At 38.2% G+C, this 20,926-nt stretch overlaps 1 protein-coding gene across 1 annotated transcript in view; it reads left to right on the forward strand.

Annotated features, from left to right (window-relative positions):
• The window catches only part of LOC136875857 (uro-adherence factor A), a 132,986-nt gene that overhangs the window by 109,967 nt on the left and 2,093 nt on the right, over window positions 1-20,926 (forward strand). Inside the window, exon 7 of the mRNA XM_067149477.2 lies at window positions 4,234-4,320. Coding sequence (XP_067005578.2) covers window positions 4,234-4,320 — 87 coding nt within the window. The remainder of the gene's footprint in view (window positions 1-4,233; window positions 4,321-20,926) is intronic.

Genomic DNA, 20,926 nt, shown 5'->3' on the forward strand with positions numbered 1-20,926 from the left:
TCAGGGTTCCAGCGTGTTTTTGATCCTGCTGTAAATTATGCGATAGAAAATTTTATATTTGCAGTCCAGAAAGGTTATTCCTCTGTAATTATCTGGGTTGGTTTTTACCTCTCATTTTAAGTAATGGATGACTTATTCCTGTGGTCCAATGCTCCAGCATTTTCTCTGTAATCCACATTTCTACTAGGTATTGATGGAGATTTATTATCACAAGTTTTCTGGCATTTTCTCAGATTTCTGCAAAGACTAGATCTTCACCACATGCCTTTTTATTTTTTAGTTATTTAATTGCTAGTTGTACTTCGTTAATTGTTGGAGGATCTCGGTGTTATTTGAAATGCTTCTAGCAGATCATTGCAATTTAGTAGTTTGTTGAATTTCTCTGCGAGAATCTGTGCATTTTCTTGGTTACTATGGGCTAACTTTCCTGACTTATCTCTCAGCATTAATGTCAGGCTTTCAGAGAATATGGCAAAATCATCTGCAAATGCTAGGCAATTTATTACAACACCTTTGTTTTCTCCCCAGCATAAGTGGTGATATATTATGGTACTTCAGTTTTTCGTTCCAAATTCTCACAACTTTTTCCAAGATACAGTCGAAAAGGAATGGAGATAAGCCATCACCTTGTCTGATACCTGTTTTTATTTTAAAAGATCGTAATATCTCACCCAAGTTGAATATCTGTTATTATTATTGCTATTATTATTATTATTATTATTATTATTATGATTGTTATTACTACTACTAGTACTATTCGTTTAGGCCTACAATGGACCACGTTGTTCTTAACTCTGCTGAGCTTTTTTCTTCTTCTTAGCCAAGTATTCCATCATTCTAGCACTACGGATATCTTTTTTTTTTTTTTTTTTCTTGAGTCCATTTCACTCCTACTCCTGGACACAGTGATTTAGCTGTTAGTGACTGAAGAGAGTCAAATGTCTTTATTAACTTTCAGATATTATCTCGATTGCAAATGTCCGCAAGTATGCCGTAGCCGTCCTATCGTGATATACAATTTCTTGAAAAACCTGTGATCGAGGATTTAGCGTTGATGGGACTGAAAATTCTGAACGGTTGATCCGGGAAATTGTTTCTTTGAAGAACGGATAATGCAGGATTTTTACAACGTGATTTAATTAGGATGCTCGCGGGACCACGTAATTTGAATGAATAATACGGGCAAACGTGGTTTCGGGGAGCGTATAATCGAGGTTCTCCCGAATGCAAGCTCACAGCTATATGACCCAAACCATGTGGCCACTTGTTTGGTCTTTTAATGTTGAAAACCCATGTTGGTTAGAATGCACAATTTTCCTTATGACAGAGTAGGCTACTATTTTTTTTTTTTATTTGAACAAGTAAAAATTCAGGAGGACCACGTAAGGAGAAGGGATTGGGAAAATTGGCACCCATCTCACAGACATATAACAGTTAAGGGTTAAAATCTTCACTAAAGTAATAATTTAAAAAAAATAAGTAAAATGATTGCATTTTTCTCTAGGGAGATTTTAAAAGAAATAAAACCCACAAACTTAATTATAAGTAGTTGAATTTTAAATAATTCAGTTATTTTTATTGAATTACATGTAAGCGAGTTTCTACTGTATAACTTAATTCAGCAGGATAGTTCAGGAGTTTAAGGATATGGAATATATCAAAAACCCATGGTGGAGGTCATACACAGTCAAACAGCACACCGGACAGCAGCTGAAAACTCACCCAGAAGAAAGCTACCTATTGTACAGATGACCGTCGCCCAGAAATGACACTTTAAGTCAATTCAGATGTTTTTATTATTTTATATTACATAATATAATGGTCATTTTCTTGAAAGCCAGATGTTTATAGCTTGAAAAATGAGGAACTGGTGTTAAATTTAACATTTCAACAAGTGATTGTGGTACAAGGTAATGTGATGAGTGTTATCCAGGACCTCATTCAAAGATCACTCAACCTTGTGGAGAACTGGTGTCAGGAGGAACAACTATCAGTCAACCCAAACTAGATAACTCTGGTTCCTTTTACAAGAAGGAGAAACTTATAGGGAAAGAGATCACTGAAGCTCTTTGGGCAAGATATATATATGTGGAAGAACAGGGACTGCACCTAGGTATAGTGTTAGATAAAAAACTAACCTGGAATCCACATACAGAAAGGAACATAACCCGGGCCAAGAACTTGCTGTATGTATGTAAAAGAGCCGTTGGGAAGACATGGGGCCTAAGACCATCAGTGGTAATGTGGACATACACAGTGAACATTAGACTGTTGATGGCCTATGCTGCAATCATCTGGTGGCAGAAAGTAAGTCAAGGAGAGGTCGGCAGTAGATTGGATAGCCTACAGAGAATGGCATGCATAGCCATAACTGTTGCTATGAGAAATACGGTGACAGAAGCCTTGAGTACTTTACTAGACCTCCCATCACTGCAATTTCATACAAGGACAGGCTAGAATGAGTTCATATAGATTGGCACAATCAGAGTGCTGGAATGCACAAAGACCCAATCTAGGACACTGTAAAATTAACAGAGTAATAACAGAGGAAGTTCTTCTGTTCATATGATACCAAAGTACAACTTTGAAAAACCGTTTGAAACCCAGATAATAGAAAAACAAGACTGGGATATCAACAAATGGAATACTGAAAAAGAAGATATAGTGTGGTGGACTGATGGCTCAAAGACTGTGGATGGCACAGGAGGAGGGATAAATGGGGCAAAACCTGAGAGATCGATCCAGATGAGCCTGGGCAGACACACTACAGTCTTTCAAGCTGAAATGATAGCTATCACAACATGCCTTGGAGAAAATCTGAAAATGAGCAATAGGAATAAGAACATTTTCACTTTCATGGACAGCCAAGCGGCCATTAAGACGCTAGAGGCAGCCCGGATAATATCCAGAATTGTCTGGTATTGCCACTCACTTCTCCTAAAGCTCTCAAAGTACAGCATTGTCAAAATAATATACCAGGGCATGCAGGTACAGAAGGAAATGAAAAGGCAGATAAACTGGCCAGGAAAGGAGCAGAAACCCATTTTGTGGGCCTAGAACCTGTAAGCGGGATTTCCTATGGACAAGCCTGATACTACATAGGAAAATGGGTACAAAAGAAACAAATGGAAAACTGGAAAAATACTTCAGGACGCAGGCTTACAAAGGAAAAAAGGATCAAACAAGAAGCATACTAGAGAACTGTTGAAACTCAGCAGAGAAAATATAAGATGGGTAGTAGGACTGTTGACAGGACACTGCCATCTGAAAAAACATCTACAGTACATAGAATTGGAATAATAAGAGACAACATATGTAGGAAATGCAATGAAGCAGAGGAATCAGCTGAACACATACTTTTCGAATGTGAGGCGCTGGGTAGAATCGGACTCTCCACTTTAGGACTACCAGGTGAAGAGAGAGAAAAAATCCAAGAAGACCCAATAAGAACAACCTGCCGCTATGTATATCTAATAGGTATATCTAGGTGGGAATGAAGGAAAAACATGGTAGCAAAAGATCGATGCTAATTAGGAACTAATATTTAGAGGCCCCACGAAGAAAAGACGAAGAGAAGAGCATTTAAACAAAATTTGGAGAATTAGTTGTTAAGTGTGCATAATGTATATCAAGGGGCTTTTTTTTAGAGATTTTGCAGTGCACAGACAGTGCTGTTGTTTTTTGGATTTTTTCTTTCTTTTACAATTTGCTTTATGTCGCACCGACACAGATAGGTCTTATGGCGACTACGGGGTAGGAAAGGGCCCTAACCGCATGGCCATCTTGCCCGGTGTTGCTTGGATCAGGTTAACAGATGGTACTGAATAGAAGGACTGTATTCCTCACTACATGACAATTTTTCTACATACCGTATAAACATGCTGCGGTTAATGGTATAGTTTTCTTGAAAGTGTCACATATAAGGAAGTAAATTCATAGACTATAGTAGCTGTTTTGTAGCCAGTTTACTGCTGTGGTTAGCATAGTAGCTTCCTGCCTGGCTGGCTTATATTTGATTCCAAAATCTACATTGAATTAAGAGTGGCTCAAGGGACTGTAACATGATGCGTTTGGCCTCAAATGGCATGATTGAACAGAGTAGATTGAAATAGCATTCTGAACTGTCCTAGTTTTCAGCCATAATTTTGTAGTCTTCGGACATAATTTATCAGTGTGTAATTCGTGAGTCTACAGTATCTGCAGTAATTGTTCCTTTTTGTTTGTTTATTTTAGGATGCAGAACATTTAAGGCCTGTGACTGATGTCAAAGACAATAAGCTAATATGCTTTGTACCACTTGAACACATACCTGGGGTTAAGGTATCTTATCTCTCTCTTATATCTTTACACATACCTGCCAACTTTCCCGATTTAGGCAGGAGACTTCCTATTTTCGACGTTTTTCCTGCCTCCCGATTACTCTATTATTTCTCCCGATTTTAGCTTTTTTTGGTGAACTACAAACATTTGTTTTCAAATCTCGCCATTTCAGCTTTTTTATGTCAGTGGCTGGAAGTCCTTCGCTCACTGGCCACTTTCAAATGAAATATTTTCGTTTATTAATGCAAGAAATGTGCATGAATGTGCGATGTTTATTGAAACCGGTATATCGTGACGTGTACATTGATTGTCATTCTCTCATTCTCACGTGGTATGTTCATCTTTGTTCACATCAGTTTAGTCGATTCTAGAGAGTAGTTGCTAGATATGGAGTCTTTTTTAGTCATTTAATGACAGAATTTCAATGATAACGACTAGTGACTTTTCTAGAGATTTTAGGAGCCATTTGGAGACAATTCTGACTAATTTTAATTTATCTTAATATAAATAAAATAAGAGTGTCTGTACATTGCTCAGAATTTAAAAAGAATGATATTTCTGTACTGGTCATGACCACAGTAACAAGGAAAATTGTAAGTTTAATTTTCCGTGATGTCTGTATGTATGTACACGCACCATGAGAAAATGGTTTAAGATATTTTAATGAAAATCGGTATATAAAGTTAGGGAATAAGTCGCTACAATCTAGGCTATAAATAATTATATTCACGCTGAGTGAAATGGTAGTTTAGGGGATGGCCTAAAATTTAATTCTCATATATTTAGGTTATTATTGGCCCTATCGATAAATACTACATAATTAAAGTTATATATTATTACATTTCCTATCATGTATGTCTTATACATTTTTACCGTACCGGCTATGATAACAGAGATATTCATGAATTTGGATTTTTGTTGCTAAGTCCATATCAGCGCCGAGGTACGAGAAAATGGGTGAACAGAATTTAATGAAAATCGGTATGTAGTCAGAGAATAAGGAACTACCATCTACGCTATAAATAATCTTATTCACCCTGTTCGAAATTGTAGTTATAACAAAAGTTATAGAGAGTACAATTTCTGATTATTTATGTCTTATTCAGTTTTACCGTACCGACTATAATAATATTATTGGTGATGGTGATTAAATTGTGAAGATGATTATAAGAATGAGAAAAAAGCCACTAAGGAACGATAGCTTGAATAATAACACAAGAGGGAGTCATGAAAGAAAGGACGACTCACTATACATTAGATGTTCTAATATCACAGAGTCGGAAGAAAACTAAATGTGAAGGCCTGCAATACAGAAAGCTCATAAAATAGATCAACAATAACATTACATTGACCATTGTTTGTTGTGATGTGCTTTGTGTTTGGCATTTATCTCCGATAGTTGGGATTACTGCTCCGTATCTAGTATAACAGCCTGCCTGAATATTGGCGGGAAGTAGCTGGGGAGTTAGATCTCTCTCTTCTTTAGCATGTCGTTTCTCTAGTTCATAAATTTTCTGGTACTACTGGTACGTAACACACTGGATCATCATAGTATTGCAGCTATTCTATCCCTACTCTGAGGCAGTGATTAGAATGAGCAGTATGTACACTTAAATGGAATAACCACGAACCTACTACGCTGGCGTAGCAGGGGGAGAGGTGATACTCCCACGTGGGGGATACAGGATCCTAACCGGCTTGCCGGCGGACTTGAGCGAAATAAAATAGCTCTTGCGGACCAAACACACATCCCCCTGTGGGTAGGGTGATACAGGCAGAAAATACACCCACGGTATCCCCTGCCGCCATAAGAGGCGACTAAAAGGGGTGACCAAGGGATGATCGAATTAGAACCATGAGAGTACTTGTAATTAGTACTACCACGCGGGGAACACCATGGGTCGCTTTTACTTGCGCATAGTACCCCTATTTAAATCTAAGAAGTTCATTTTTGTCCGTATTGAACTGAGAATGGAAGATAGGAAACTTAAAAGGGTCCACCTTTTCAATACAAAAATGTTATAGTTTATTTACAAATATATGTTGTAGTTTATTTACAAATAGTTTATTTACAAATATATGTTGTAAATAAACTATAACATTTTTGTATTGAAAAGGTGGACCCTTTTAAGTTTCCTATCTTCCATAGTACCCCTATGTTAGGTTCACAGTGGGTTTGTGATTAGTAGCGACAGTGTGTGAATCAGTGTGGGTTTTACAGTACTTGTGATTAGTACCACTCTACGAGTGACACCATGGGTGTGGCTTGCCTATGATTAGTACACACTATGTGAGGATCACCACGGGATAGTTCAAGTCCCTGTGATTAGTACACCTATGTAAGGAACAACATAGGTTTGCGTTGCCTGTAAAAGGCACCACAATGTGTTACATGTGCGCATTACATTGCCTGTGAATAGTACTATAATGTATGGAATACCGCGAGTCTACGCGTCTACGCTACTTTTGATTAGTACTACAACATGACAAATACCACAGTTCTACTTTCCTAGCGATAAATACCATTATGAGGGGCCGATGACCTGGATTTTGGACCCTTGAGACTACAACCATCATCGATTCAGAAGCAGTCCCTTGGTCAGTAATACTATTGTTTAACGCTAGTTTCTGGGAACGTGGGGCATTGCGGGTCAGATCCACTGATTGTTTTAAATTCATATCCATCCATTCATTCTTTGTCATCACGTTTTGAATTCTGGTCAGTGGATAATTTTTTATTTTTAAATTCTCATTTGTTATTATATTTCATCTCATTTCGTACCATTAGGATTGATGACCTAGATGTTAGGCCCCTTTAAACAACAAGCATCATCTTAAATGGAATAATGACACAGGAGTGTTCGCGGCTGTCTGCAACCTGCTTATTCTAGCTCTGGAACTTTGAACTGTTACATCGAAACTGTGGTACTTTTCTTTAAAAGTGAGAATATGTGCTGTTTTTGCATTCTATCGAATATTTCATATGACAGCATTACTTTTAATCACGACATTCATACAGATGTCATTGTAATGATCTATGTGGACTTCAGTTGGGAAAACTATAAGGATAGAATTCCATAGCGAAGCACGGGTGCAACAGCTAGTTATTTGATACAAATATCATTGCACTTGGCATAATTGCGCAGGCGCTTGATGCATTTGATGCTATTTTCAGAAGGCTTATCAGAGACCGATCATCTCACTCACATACTCCCTGTGAGGCAATAGATGTGTAATTTTTAGCCTTGTAGCATCATGTAGCAACAGTCGGGCTTTGAGACAATAAGTGTTATAAATGTATCGTAGTACTGTATTGTGCAAGACATGTAGAATAAGTAGTCTTTGACCAATTTTATCTCCTGATTTCTCGTGATTTTTCCTGATTTTCATATTAAAATCTCCTGGTTTTTGTAAAGTTGGCAGGTATGTTTACATTTTGTCTGTACATTATGAAAATTCTAATTTCGTTTGACATAAAAAGTTTTTCCTTGTCATATAAAGATCGTAGAATCCACTGGACCAAGCAAGTAGTTGCGCGGTTTGGATCACGTAGCTATCAGCTTGCATTCAGAAGATGGTTCAAATCTCACTGTCAGCAGCCCTGAAGATGATTTTCTGTGGTTTCCCATTTTCACACCAGGCAAATGCTAGGGCTGTACCTTAACCCCTTAACTGGGGTATAGTTTCATAACGTCATCCGGACAGTGGGTAATTATTCAGCGCAACGTGCACTTTTGGAATGGGTACAGTAGCATGTGGCAGATGTAAATACTGAACTGAAAAATATTATTTTACTTGATTTTTATAAACCTGTAAATATATACATATATACACAGTGTGTTCATACAAAAGTGAATATAAGAAGTGTTCCTTTCATTATTATGGTGGCATTTTTCAAGTTTTCAGATATGCATCAATAGGTTATACATACTTTCTGGTTCGTAGGTCATTCAGAAATTGCACACAGTGTGGTAAATTTGGAAGCACGGGGCAAGCACGAAGTGCCATGTCACATTCCTCACAGCAGTAGACAGTTTCCCGTCGCCTCCGGTTTGACAGGCACACAACACGTTTTCTTGAGTGATTCCTACTTCCGGTTGGCGGGTTCTCAGATATGAAGTGACGTGCGGTTAGTCTTTGAACTGGATCACCGGAAGTTCTCCCTGGACGTTTTGATTTCACTGTTGAATCACAGTACTTCTCTGTCAGTTTTGATACCAGATTAAGATAAGTTGAGAATCAGTCCCACCTTTCTTTTGGAAAAGAACAAATGAATTGAAAACAGAAATGTCCAATAAGTGCCAGAACATTTTCATATACACAAGTAAATTCTTTACAAAGAATTTGGCGCTTACCGCACGAGGCAACACGAGACAGCTGTCAGACTGCCGCCTAGGTGCGAACTACCCGACAGGCATGAGACCGGATAAAAATTAATAGGACAGCAATAATCGCATCTAATATGAGTGGAATTAGTTTTAAAATATGATAGTAGATGGCAGAAGTGATTAAGAATAGCCAGACGCCTATAGACAGCTAACCCAACGTAAGAACACATTTAGAATTACAAGAACACCTAAAGGCGTCAAGTACAATACTCGTACGACAGCTGTTGACGCCCAGTTAAGGGGTTAATTAAGGCCTCAGTCACTTCCTTCCCACTCCTAGACCTTTCCTATCCCATTGTCCCCATAAGACTTATCTGTGTTGGTGCGACATATAGCAAATTGTAAGAAAAAGATAAACTTGCAATATTTTTCTATGCCATTGGCACAGCTGCAAAACAGATCATTCAACTCACAGCACAGGGGACAAAGGCCAGTCTGCATATCGATAGCTTGCTTCTAAAACCTCGTATTACCCAGGGATCTTCCTATCCATTATTTTCCTGAAGAGTGGAAACTCCTCCCAGCCACATATGGATATGCAGTCTGTCAGAACAATTTTCGTTGTGTTCATTTTCCTATGCTGAACTGTAAGGGAAAATGAACCGTAAATACATTACACTGTAGGAGTGCATAAATTTGTCATGCAAACAGCATCTCTACAATATGGTATAGTAAGGTCCATTTTCCTTTATACATTAGCAAAGGAAAATGAAAACAACAAAAATTATTCTGACAGACTGCATATAAATATGTGGCTGGTAGACATGACCAGTCTTAAGGAATATAATGACTAGGAAGAACATTGGAACACACGAGGTTTTAGAAGTAAGCCATCGATATCTCCTTTGAGAAAATGGAGTTAATAACAAACATCAAGCTGGTACCCAGGGAGCTGGTGGTGGAACACAGGAGAATAAAATAGGGAAAGAAATTCAGTACCTAACCTAACATGAGTGGAACAGAAGCCTTTATATTGAATATGGACAAGATAGAAATGGCATACCAGCTAATCAGAGACATCTACAATAAACGATAAGTTTGATCAAAGGCCCTGTACATATCCGAGTGCCTCGCAATGAATAAGAAAGTTTTTGCAGAAAAACTAAAGCCAAGGGAAGGAAGATACTGAGGGAAAGTTTTGGGCCTGGTCCAAGAAAATGGTGAGTTCAGAAAAACAGGCACACTATAAGCTTTATTCAGATGTGGAAAAAGTAACAGACACCATTTGAAAGAGGAGGATAGTTTTCTGTCGTAACCTGACATGAACGAGTTCAGACAGACTGTCCAGTCAGATCTTTGCCCATTTGCTGGGTAAGAAGACCATCAAGGGAGAGGGGGAAGGAGGATCACATGTGATGTCATCCGGAAATATGATCCTCTTCGAAAGAAACTCAGAGGACACCTTGCTTTCCAGGCATGGTCCATAGCAAGTTAAAAACAAAAAACATGATAATGGCCGAGCGAGGCACAAGACATTGCCAAAGTCATTCATCATTGGATATGTTAAGGTAAAGGTTCTTTCACTGATCATGTACTCCATTATAAATACTGAAACTATTTCTAATTGCCTTCACTCCATCTCTGCCTTCCGCTGTCTGGCTGTCATCTATTTCTCCTGCCAGCCCTCCATGTATTGCTCTGCTTTTCTTCCCTGCCGTGTGCCAGGTGACGTCACTAGTAGCTGACCTGCTATGTCAAGATTCTACTACCTTCTCAATGTTGGTGTACTCATGTGACTTACATCCCTTTACTCACTCGGGGGGGGGGGAGACAAATTTCTGGCCTGTTTGGTGAGAGGGACGATTTTTCCACCAAAGAGACTTTTGTTCTCTTAGTATTTTATACCTCTGCACCATTATGTTGAGATCATGCAAGAGTTTCTGAGGTATGAATATTTGCAATACTTACATGTTACTCTTCATGTTTGAAGTTTAAGTTACATTGTCAATCCTTGCTGGCAGACTGATGTATTTTGGAAGGATAACACCTTTGGGTTTGATTTCACTTGGAATTTTCGTGAAATGCCATCTGCATATATTTAAGTTCCTCCTTTGCACTTATTGACTTAGTATTATTTGGTGAGCAGTGCAGATCTGGACTTGATAATGCACCTTCGTAAAAAAGAAAAAGAAAAAAGGAGATATGTATATTTCTCATCCTCTCTGTATCCACATTTCCCTCCTCTCCCTTTTATTATTTTAACTTAATGTTAGGGTCTTTTTTTTAGGTTGGTATCTGTGTGTAGTAATCGATGTCTGGTTCAAGATAATGTTCATACACATATCAAAATATCTGGGAAGCAGTGATGTTATTATATTGTAATGCTATGTACCTATAATTATGGACGTTGATCGCCCATTTCTTAATATTGTTCTTTGTAAATTAGTTACGGGTAATATTATGTCAACTTCGATTTTGGAAACTCTAAAAAGGTACTGTTCCAATTCAGTATTTTGATTTAAGATGTTCTTTTGTCCACCTCTTTGTTGACCATGTCCCTGTTTTATTATATATAGTAAAACCTTGTTAATTCAAAGTCGTTGGGACGCAAAAATAACGTGATTTTGCATTAACTGCCAACTCATAATTCAGAAATGCCAACCCTTGCCCCATCACAAAATATTATAAGACCCGTTACTGCATGCAATTAACCCTTATTCAGAGTTTAAACTTTTCAAATGCCATGGAAAAAAACTATTTCCAAAATGTATTCAACAATGTGTCTTTTCATTATTCAAATAATGAACTCTGCTAACTCACTGACAAACATAACCTCATGCAACAAAAGAAAAAAAAAAGTATGATTCAAAGATAAAAAGAAATCTATGCTGGCTCCTCTGTGCAAGTGCTTTATTCATTGGATTAATGTACTGCATGCATTTTAGATGCCCTGTACTTGCACGGAAATTAACTGATGCCCTTAAAACATTGCAGCTTATCAAACTTTCCTGTTACAAGGGGAGAAAGTCTTTTGCTTCCATATGTATTACAACACACACAGTGACTCTATCCTAATACGATTTCCCGCCATGGTACTTCTCTCGTAATTCAAAAATGCTAACACTTGCCGCATCACAAAGTATTCTAAGGCCCATTAATGCATGCAATCACTTTGATTCACAGTTTAAGGCTTTCAAATCCCATGGAAAAAAAACTATTTCCAAAATGTACCCAACAAGGTGCATTTACATTATTCAATTAATCCACTTGGATAAATCACTGGCAAACATAACCTTATGCAACAAAAGAAAAACACACAATTGAAAGATGTGGACAAATTATGCTGGTTCCCCTGTGCAAATGCTTTATTTCTTGGATTACTGTACTGTCTGCATTTTTTTACATGCCTTCTACTTGTACGGAAAGTGTTTGACGCCCTTAGAACATCGTGGCTTATTGAACTTTCCTATGACGAGGGGAGGAAGTCTCTTGCTTCCATGTGCATTGCAACACAGTACAATGACTCCGACTGTTGTATGATTTCCCGGCTGGCAATTCTCTCCTTTAAAACTGTAAGTCCGTTTGGGCTCTGCAAAAAAAAAAACAAAAAAAAAAAAAAAACAATGCAGTTTTATTGGCATTAACAATATTGTTCGGTGCATATGAATTGATTATACGAGCCACACTTTTTTGCCAACTATCAGCATCGCCAGTGTTCGCGGATTCTGCTTCTGCGCACACTGCCTGCTATATGATATTGTGGCGTTCCTTAAAGCGCTGAATACAAAAGAATTACGATTTCACTCGAACTTAGCAAATATGAAGCACTCTGTAGACACACGGAAGTGAGTGAAAGTGCGGAAAGCTACCCTGCACGTTCCGGAAGACGCGTTGTATTATGACACGGATAAATTTTGAATTTAAATTACTCTTTAAAATAATATTTTTAAAAAAATGTAAAGGCAGTTTTGAATTAAAAGTCTGAATTTCGGCAATGTTCTTCGAATTTTGAATTATCCATATTTCGAATTAAACAATTTAAATAACATGCAAAATCGTGCCTCATGTTTCCGGTAACGAGAGCTGCTTCGAATTAGGCCGATTATTGAATTAACCGATTTTGAATTATCGCGGTTCTACTGTATGTCTCTCTGAAAATTTGTATGGGTGAAGCAGTCATTGTATTTTCTTGAATTGGAATACATGTCTATTTGAAGATAATTACACTCTCTTTACGGTCATTTACCTAGGGGTTTCTTCCTCTACAATTCTATCGCATATTTTGATTGCTCACTTTCTAAACATACTTGCGGTAACTTGTATATCTTTGATTTTGCCTTGAATTTAACCTTCAAATGTATGTACCATACACATTACCCTACTGCCCAGCATTATCCTATGCTTCCACTCCCCTTTGCTTGTTACTTGCAACTGAGGTTATGTGACAGTACCATCCACAACTGGTTTACGATAACCAGGAGTTGATACTGGAACAGGAAAATAAACACTAACAAAATGAACCACTATCAGCCTGATATTGTACTGGCAGATAAAGCATCAGGGGTGATGGATCTTACTGGCATTGCAACCCCAGCTCCTGACAACATCCAAAAGATCCACAAACAAAATAAGAGAGATTTAGAATGAATATAAAGTTGTAATTCTTCCAAGTGGTGAGAGCATTATTGCAAATTTCCCACCTATTGCATGATGCACTTCAACAGCTTAAGGTTAATAAGACCATTTACCATTTTAGTAACCTGAACATTATAATGAAGGGATTTGAAAAATCCATAAGTGAAGAAAATCAGATCAATATTGTTTCCTTAGATTTGGGGGCATGATTAGCTCAGAAGCTTAGCTGCTGCCTTCCTACCTGGGAGACTGAGGTTTAAATCGTTCTTGATTCTGTGTTGAGATTTTCATCCCAAAAATCACGTGGCATCCAGGAAGGGCATCTCCTGAAGTACCCAGCCAAAACCAGAATGAGCCCTCAGGGTACCTGTTTTCTGAAAAAAGAAAAAAAAAGGGAAGTAAAAATGCAGAAAATATACAGGAAAAACACAGAGAAATGGCTTGTCATGTCAAAATTAAGCTTGCGATGTTAGACTGGACTCAAATGAATGATTGACAGAGACTGATATGTAATCATATCCAGCAACTAGTACTTTGAGAGAGAATGAGCAATAATATAATTCCAGGTCTTTATTTTGATAGTAAAATTAAATGTTTGTAGGTAATAACTTTCTGCCCATTAATTTGTAATTGCCTTGTTCTCATTACACCAAAACTTAAATAATAATAATAATAATAATAATAATAATAATAATCATAATAATAATAATAATAATTTTGTGTGGCTATTTCTAGCCGCGTGCAGCCCTCGTAAGGCAGACCCTCCGATGAGGATGGGTGGCATCTGCCATATGAAGGTAACTGCGTGTTTTTGTGGTAGAGGATAGTGTTATGTGTAGTGTGTGAGTTGCAGGGATGCTGGGGACAGCACAAACACCCAGCCGACCTGGTCGGGAATCAAACCTGCGACCCTCTGAACTGAAGGTCAGTATGCTGACCATTCAGCCAAGTCAGACACTTAAATAATGATAATAATATAAATAATACATGATAATATTATAAATTAAAAACACAATAACTCTTTTATCTTCTAAATGTTCTTTTTAGAATGCCCAGTGTTTTAAAAGTTTTTAATATGTGGTAACTGTAATGGATTGCCCATAATTATGGATTTTGCTTCACTATTCAGGAGAAACTATTATGGAAAGGCGAAATCATCAGAGAAAAATCTCTAGAAAGAAAGGAATATGTCAATGGTTCTTGTTTTTATATACAGGTTGACCAGCATACATATTCAAACAACCCTCCCATTTGTAACAGGAACTGTGATCTTATTCCTGAGTTTCTGAACACTAACCCATATGCTTCTGTTTAGAAACGCTCACTCACGCCAATTTCAGGAATAAGGTCCCTGATGAACACAGGCATTAGTTTGAAGAGTGGTTGACTGATAGCTTGCTGTGAGCAATGTAGTTCATTTTTGTTGGTTGTAGTGTTTCTTGTAGTGACTTTACAGTGGGATTACCGATAACCCACTTCACAGATTGGCACTTCGTGACAAGATGTAGCTTGTTTGTCTATTGATACATTTATTTCAAGTTTTTTATGCTATTGTAAGTGTTCGTGCAAAGTATGTTTCAAGAAGATGATTTTTTTTTTTTTTTTTTTTTTGCTAGGGGCTTTACGTCGCACCGACACAGATAGGTCTTATGGCGACGATGAGATGGGAAAGGCTTAGGAGTTGGAAGGAAGCGGCCGTGGCCTTAATTAAGGTACAGCCCCAGCATTTGCCTGGTGTGAAAATGGGAAACCACGGAAAACCATCTTCAGGGCTGCCGATAGTGGGATTCGAACCTACTATCTCCCGGATGCAAGCTCACAGCAAGAAGATGATTCCAAAGTGTGATAAACATACTCGAGCTTTACTCTTATGTACCATGTCCCACTAAATTGAATGCAGGGAAAACTGGAATATCCCAGGGAAAATACAGGGAAAACATAAAACAACACATGGCAGACTTTGAGGTGACACTGTGAGTGTGCTCCATGTTTATCCCGCGCTAACTGCATTTATAACAGCATATATAGTCCATAAGTTGTGTGAAAAGTGGTGTTAAGTAGTAACTAGTGTACGTTGGAAGATGCCTTCAGTTAAAGGTGTACACAAAAGACTGGATAAATTTGAAGCGGCTATGAACAGGTTTGAGGCACGCCTAGAACTTGTTGATGGGTCCCAAGCCTCCAGCGCAACCAACCCTACTGGTAACTCCCTAGCTTCCTTGAGGCAGGAATTCATGGAATTTAGGTCAGCAATAACCAGTGAACTCAAGTTGCCTAGAGATGAACTAAACAGTCTTGAACATAAACTGGAGGAACAAGACGAGCTACTGGATGAGGCAGAGCAGTACAGTAGAAGAAACTGCTTGCTGATACATGGTATCGCTGAGGAGCCAAATGAAACATTTATAGAAAAGTGAAGGACGTGTTCTCCAAACATCTAGAGTTGGAAGTGCCCATGGAAGGGATCAACAGAATCCACTGAATTGGAAAGCCTCGGAGGACAGCAGCAGAGGTACTAACAGCCGATTATCGTCAAGTTCACTCGCTACTGGGAACGTGAACTCATGTGGGGTGCTAAGCGCAAGCTCAAAGGCACAAAAATGCTGATCACTGAATCGCTGATAAGAACAAGTACGACCGAGCTCGATAGCTGCAGTCGTTTAAGTGCGGCCAGTATCCAGTATTCGGGAGATAGTAGGTTCGAACCCCACTATCGGCAGCCCTGAAGATGGTTTTCCGTTGTTTCCCATTTTCACACCAGGCGAATGCTGGGGCTGTACCTTAATTTAGGTCACGGCTGCTTCCTTCCCACTCCTAGCCCTTTCCTCTCCCATTGTCGCCATAAGACCTATCTGTGTCGGTGCGACGTAAAGCAACTAGCAAAAAAAAAAAAAAAAAGAACAAGTACGGCAATTTTAAATTCTGCACAGGACAAATTCGGCATGAGAAATGTGTGGACACTAGATGGTTGTATCGTAGTTCTGCTTCCAGACGGCACTAAGAAGATTATTACCACGAATGCGGATTTGAAATCTAAAGTTTTAGTGGGATAAACAATAACAACTATGTTTCTTGTAATTATTATTGTATCGTCGCCATAAGACATATCTGTGTCGGTGCGACATAAAGCAAATAGCAAAAAAAAAAAAATTATTATTGTTTTTATTATTATAGTGTTCTTAAGAATGTGTGTGTAAGTGCCAAGAAGTGATTGTCAGCTGTCTCATTCTCCAGGAAGTTGAGGTGAGTTTCCTTCTTTTAAATAGCATGTATTGTTATCTTATAATCTACTTGTTGGAATTCTTAGTATTCAGCTAGACAGTTATTGTGCTTGTGGACCTGACCTTGGCAGTGACGGTATCAGTAATGTCTCCCTCCCGGGCTCTCCCTTCTCAGCAGGTACTCTGGTGAAACAAGCTTTGTCATCCTCTTCTCACGCCTACAGTCTTGCCATGTAAATACTCTTTCTCTTCCGGCGCATTACAACGAAATTCAAGCGATACTAACGGAAAATAATTTACATATACTTTGCATCTCTGAAACCTGGCTGACTCCTAGCATTCCGTCCTCCATGGTTGATATCGATCAATATGATCTAATAAGTTTCGATCGGTCTGATGGAAAGCGTGGAGGCGGGACAGTGATTTATTATAGAAATGATCTAAAGAGCCGAGTGATATGTACATCTTCCCAGGGTGTACGAACACGGCCTGAATTCATGTTCGTTGAAGTAAATATTAACAGACAGAAGGTGATGATTTCTGTCGTAAACAAACTGCGTGGTGTAACAGATATGACTGAATTTGAAACGTATTTACTAGACTTCCAGGCTATTTATGAACACAATCATTATGGGTGACTTTAACTTTAACCTACTTAATACGACTCATGACGGTAATCGATTAGTAGATTTGTTAACTACTTGTAACATGACTATTCTCCCGCTACAACCCACGAACCACATGTATGCAACAAATCGTACATCTCACACGCTCATCGATCTCATTATAATGAACTACCCATGTAAAGTAATAACCCATGGGCAAATCCATTACCATCCATTTCGACCCACGAACTTATATATATTTATTGTATTCCCTCAAAGTGCCCAAATACAAACCCAAGTACATAAATGTCAGAAATACGAAGGACATAAACTTGGATTACTTGAATTATGACGCTTATCAGCTACCATGGGACAGTATACGAGTCTAAATGATACCAACGCTAAAGTTAACTTGTTTAATACGATGGTAAAGATCTTATATGACAGACATGCCCCTAAACATCGAGTAAAGTTTTCTCGCTCTTCTTGTCCATGGCTAGATGATGAAACCAAGAGAATGATGGCCCATCATGACTCGTTATTTCGACATTATAAACAAACCCTAGATGACACAGACTTCGAATCTTATGGCATCTTAAGAAATCGCACAAAGCAGTTAATCAGAAATAAAAAAATGTACATATTTCTGGAATTTAGCCAAGAACATAAATTCTAATCGTGCATGGGACCAACTTAGAGCTCTGGGAATAGGAAAACATCAACAGAGACGGATAACTCCTGACATTCCACTCAACGAACTGAATGATTACGTTCGTAGAATAAATATTCAACCTACCCCAATTAACTGCACCGACTCACCGCCCTCCCCTCCAGCCAATCCACCATTCACATTTCACAGTTTCACAGAAAATCAGGTTAAAAAGGCTTTGTAGTCGATTGAATCCTATTACTCTTATAATTAACATTATGGGTGCTGTCCTGACTATACTGACGCACATACTGAACTACTGTTTACTAAATGGAACTTTCCCAACTGTCTGGAAAACAGCCAATATTATACCGGTATCTAAGAGTTTAGATTCACAATCACCCTCTGACTATCGCACTGTGTCCATACTCCCCGTGCTTTCTAAAGCCTTTGAACGTTTAGTATACGAGCAAGTTCTGGAGTACCTAAATAAAAATGCTCTTTTGGACCCTTTGCAATCTGGATTTAAGAAGGGTCACAGTACTGTGACAGCACTTTTGAAGGTTACTGAAGACATTAGAAACGCTATGGACAAACGACTGCTCACTATACTTGTCCTTCTTGACTTCAGTAATGCCTTTGACGCTATAGAAATTCGGACTATGATAGAGAAAATACCACCAGAAGTCTCACGGCGATGCATATTTTTTGCTTCAGAGGTTGCCAATATGAATCTCGAAGATAACCGAGGTCTACCAATTCAGCGCTAGGGAGCTGAAGTATCACTAAAAGTTTCGTGGATAAAATGTTAGCTGTTGGTATTGTTCTCTTTGTGTTTAATTATGTGTACGTAATTCCTGTAAATCATATTCTGTCAGTTGTCATATTTACATCATACACTAAATTATAACTACCTAATATCCTGCCTCTGTTTGACAATCACCATGTTATTGTTGTTTTCCACTGAACTGTCATTTGGTTCATTATCACTCTCATTGTCACTTTTACTGTCCACATTTATGGACATTTCTGAACCCAAATCTGCTCCTCTCTGTCATTATTAATGTTTTTCCATGTGCTCATGGTTGCACACTACCATGGTATGCTGGCCAGAGAGCAGTTTCAGTACAGACCCAAGAGATGCATCAACATGTATACATTACTAACCGCCACTTGGTTAACAATGCTGTTATGAGCAGTATTTGGAAAATACCAAGTTGATTCAAGTCTACTGCCACAATCAACACTCCACTGAAGTGAGTCGACAAAAGTTGACTGCTGTAATAAATGAGTTAACCCTTTGAGTTTCGGGTTTTTGAAACGCTGACGTTTTTAGGTTTTTGCATGCTCATAAATAAACCCCATTATAGATTACTGTAGAGGCACATAATACATTTTATTTAAAAAAAAAAAATGAAAATCACACAATCTTCATATATGTGTGTGTTTTTTTACGTAGTATTTCACAAAACGTGGTGGTGGACACAGATGTTGTTACAGTCTTTCCACTAATATATAATCCTTTGGTTCTCCTTTTTGGCTAATTTTGTCATTTTGAGGTAGGGAACTGTTATCATTGAATAGTAAATTTGTGTCCTCGTCCTGAGGTGGTGCAGCTTTTTTTCTGGTACTGCCAGGATTCTAACTGAGGCCTCTGAGGACAGCAGCTAATAGCGCTAGCCGTTACGCTACGGAGGTGGACAGGATTGAAGTGAAAGAACTGTAGAATTGATTTATAACATTTACAGAGCATAAGCCGAAAAAAATATAGGAGTGTGGATGAATGGATCAGTAGACTTCTACTTGTATGGTATGTTTGTGTACATGATTCTCAGCATAATTCCTAAAAATCAATGCAGTCCTTTCACAATTACATCGGTCCGTTTTTGTACTCAGGCTGAGAGAGGAGATCCCCGGATAATTATTTTCCATGAACTGTGCACGATACAAATTTTGTGCCTGTCTGCAGATGGTGGTTGCAATCTGCCAAGTATTCCAGTTTTTCCGTAAAATGTATGGATTTGAGTGTGTTTTACGGTTGTACGGATGAACAACGTTATTGTACGGATTTTGAATATCTACGCTTGGTTTCGCTTTCTGCAGTCAAATTGGATTTGTTTGACTTTCGATGGTAGCTGGTAATACGAGATGCAGTGTTTGAAATTTGACTGGTAAATGTATCAATAATCACATTATCGATTATCACCATGCTTTTGTCACCTGTTTGACCTCAATTGCTACTTCATTCACTGAAATGTTCCCAAACAAGTAACAGGCTGTGATTTTGAAGAAAAAAATATCCGTGAAAAGTAGCAGGCTGTGAATTTATATATAACAACTTTAGTGACTGTGTCGTGCTTCATAGCAGCTGTGAAAGCCTTTGTTTGTGTGTGGGTTTGAGTAACATTGGCAGTACTTCTGAAGCTCGTGGGATTGTGTGACGATTTAGAATTTTTAGTGGTGTTCGTAATGATTTCAACTAAGAAACGATATTATCAGTCTTTTAGGGAGGCATATTCTACTTAATTTCCTTGTTTTATACGATTACAGAAAGCGCTCTCTCTGTTAAGTGGAAACAGATGAGCACTCATTAAGATAATAACTTTGTGTAAGTATTTCAGGGGTGATCATAACATATATTTGACTTGTATTAGTATTGTTTATAATCTAACCCCTTTTTCATTATGTCTCAAGACTTTGCGACACATGCGCTTGTTGTAAAAAGTTTTCTGCTTTAGGATCTTCTGGATTTCTCTTTTTGAAAGTTGGCAGGTATGTGGTTGTAATTCATCTTAGTCATCACATATTCCTTCACCCTCGATTATGATATTTTCAGGAAGGAAGTTGTCATAAACTTCTTCATCCATATGGGAAAAGTCAGAATCCTCACGTGATTCGTTAACATTTTGAACACTTTCTCACTATCTAATACTACTTCAGCACGACTGTGGGAGACCTTGTTTGTCAGCCATAGCCATTCACATACAAAATCTAAGTTATAGAACTTTCCATGAGGATAGGAACATGCGCAAGCTTCAGTAACGTAGCCAGTATATGGCAGATAGCGTATATTTTTTAATCATTGCTCAAAAACTTAGAAGCAAAGATATGACATTTGGAAGTTTGACACTATTGCATCGTAGCAGTTGTGGCACTTCCTGCTAGATG

Source organism: Anabrus simplex, chromosome 6 (genome assembly GCF_040414725.1).
Source record: "Anabrus simplex isolate iqAnaSimp1 chromosome 6, ASM4041472v1, whole genome shotgun sequence".
In the NCBI taxonomy this organism is placed as follows: Eukaryota; Metazoa; Arthropoda; class Insecta; order Orthoptera; family Tettigoniidae; genus Anabrus; species Anabrus simplex.